The sequence below is a fragment of the Neolamprologus multifasciatus genome, chromosome 12 (genome assembly GCF_963576455.1).
Source record: "Neolamprologus multifasciatus chromosome 12, fNeoMul1.2, whole genome shotgun sequence".
In the NCBI taxonomy this organism is placed as follows: domain Eukaryota; kingdom Metazoa; phylum Chordata; class Actinopteri; order Cichliformes; family Cichlidae; genus Neolamprologus; species Neolamprologus multifasciatus.
Window position 1 is genome coordinate 340,001 of NC_140450.1, and position 2,500 is coordinate 342,500.

Below are 2,500 nucleotides of genomic sequence, written 5' to 3' on the forward strand. Positions count from 1 at the left end.
GGAAGTTCACGGTCGTGTCCAAATTCATGGGCTGCTTCCTCCTGAGGACGCATTTGTAGACCGATTATGTCACAGCGACGCGCCGAAGGCTGTCCAAATTCGTAGACTCCTCCGAATGCAGCCGACAAATGCGTCCTCCTTTTCCCCGAATTTGAAGGATGGGTCGGGTGTGTCCTTCGTGGCCTACCATATCCCAGAATTCATAGCACGGCCCAGCCAAACTCCAGTTTCCAACAATGGCGGCCGCTACTAAGTTTTAAAATTACTCTTACTAATCTTTCTGGGTCACAAAATAAACTTTTAACATATTTTCAGGCGAGAAAGTAGCTGTGTAAACATCAAATATCTGCTCGTTTATCAAGATATCGCATATTTGCAAAAGTGCTTCAACGTTTTCGGAGACGTCTGTTACCCACCAGCTCGATAGCTCGCCGGGAGCTCGAGGGTCACTGAAGCCGCCGAGAACGGCACAACTCCCGACACATCGTTTTCAGATCACCGCGGAGTTTCGCTGCTCGGGTTAAACGTAATATATAAGTCACTTAGACAAACTAAAAATGTTATTGTTGGGCTTTTTTCAGTGTTTTATTTGTTCGTGAGTAAATCGGTTTGGCTGAGATTAAAGTTATTAGATTAGATAAAACTTTATTAATCCCCCGGGTGGTTTTCACACAGCTGATTAAACAGAAGCATGACACGGTCGAGAGTTTCCTCCAGTGTCCTGTTATATTTTAGACAGCAAGGAGCAGACGGAGTTTATTAAACTCCACCGAGACAGCGGTGACGCTAATCAGAAAGCTAGACCGTCCAATTTCACAGCTGTTTACTTCCGGCCTACCCGACCTTCTGAGGACCCGGCCCACGTAGACGGCGAAGGCCGGGTCCTCAGGAGGATGCAGCCCATGAATTTGGACACGACTTACATGTGTATTACATATATGTACAGTCATGTGTTGTGTTTAAAATACAGTCTGCCCCCCGGTGGTCACAGCGCGCACTGCAGGTTAAAGGATACCGACCGTACAGAGCAGCGCTCCCGACTGCGACGCCGAAAACTGCTGGAAGGCCTCCGTGCGGTCCTGGTGGGGAAAACAAACACGCATTTAACACTGAGAGACGGACAGCAGCAGAAACGGTGGCAAAACGGCAGCATTACCTCCTGCTTCATGTTGCCATGGAGACGCAGGAACCTCAGCGGAGGTTTGTGATTGGCTGAGGGCCTGGAGAGGACAGCGGTGAAGAGAGAGTGAAGGAACTCGACGGCCTCGCAGCTCGAGATGAAGACGATGAGTTTGTCGTTCTGAGAAAACTGAAAGGAAAACATCGAGGACCAATCAGATTTGAGCTTTCCCTCTTCGCCGTGCCTCGTAGTTATCGTTATGACCACCGGACTGTTCACCTTGCATTTGTCCAGTATGAAAGCAGCCAGGCAGACCAGTCTGACCTTACTGGGAACCACCACCACAAACTGCTTCAGAGCCTCAGGCACAGCAAAGCTCTCTGATTGGCTGGCTGCTTCGGGGTCACGTGTTACAGCGGAAGTGGTGGCGAGGTCAGAGCAGGGAGCGCCAGACACGTGGATGCTGACCGGGTCGTTTAAACACACGTCTGCTAACCGCGTCACACCTGAAACACACAGAGGCTGTTACACTGCCCTCTACAGGCCGGCAGAGGAACTACAGGAGGGGCGGCGGTGGACTTGCCATCTGTGAGCGTCGCAGAGAGCAGCACGTTCTGTCGGGCTGGTCCCGCAGAGTTCAGGCTGTTTAATATGACCGTCAGGTCCTTCTCAAAGCCGAGGTCCAACGTCCTGAACGCACACATGGACATAAAATCAAGTCCACGCTGCAGGAGGGCGGCGATCAAAGGGAATCGGGGTCAACTACGCCTAAGAGTTACCGATCGGCCTCGTCCAGGACCAGCCAGCGGACGGCGCTGAAGGCGATGCTCAGGGTGTTTTTGATATGGTCCACCAGACGTCCAGGAGTCGAAACCAGGATGTTGATTCCTTTACGGATCCTGAAGACAGAATAATGTTGTTACGACAGCATCGCTTCAGACGCCACAGAGCAGCTGAGAACCGACTCCAGCAGCCCCGTCACATCTCTAAAAGCCTGGATCTGAGCTCTGCTTTCACACATCGCCACACAGCTTTGTGATCACACCTGGCCTTCTCCGCTTTCCTCTTCTCTCCTCCCATCAGGACTCCTGGGACGATCCAGGTAAACGGCTGCAAAGAGAGAGACACACCTGAGAGCGGCTCACGCAAAGCTCTCGTTTCTGTCAGCTGCTGAGTTTTATGTCCACATGCGAAGCAGGAAGTTGTTGGTGCTACAAACCACAGCAAGCACACGCCTTTGAAAAACGCACAGCTGGGCCGTGAAGTCATTAGTGAATTTTCAGAGCCACTGATTGGTGAATATCTGGACTTTGTGCTGGGTTGGTGGGACAGCGTCCCAGTCTGTACTGGGACCTGCTGTGGATCTATGCTGCCATATTC

General features: G+C 51.5%; 1 protein-coding gene across 2 annotated transcripts in view; it reads right to left on the bottom strand.

The window, feature by feature from the left end:
* Positions 1–2,500, bottom strand: part of ddx31 (DEAD (Asp-Glu-Ala-Asp) box polypeptide 31) — an 11,598-nt gene that overhangs the window by 4,975 nt on the left and 4,123 nt on the right. For both annotated transcript variants that reach the window (XM_085180359.1, XM_085180357.1), the window contains exons 8-13: positions 2,166–2,230; positions 1,900–2,019; positions 1,704–1,810; positions 1,400–1,626; positions 1,157–1,309; positions 1,020–1,079 (exon numbers count right to left, since the gene is read on the bottom strand). In XM_085180359.1, the coding sequence (XP_085036485.1) occupies positions 1,020–1,079; positions 1,157–1,309; positions 1,400–1,626; positions 1,704–1,810; positions 1,900–2,019; positions 2,166–2,230 (732 nt within the window). The remainder of the gene's footprint in view (positions 1–1,019; positions 1,080–1,156; positions 1,310–1,399; positions 1,627–1,703; positions 1,811–1,899; positions 2,020–2,165; positions 2,231–2,500) is intronic.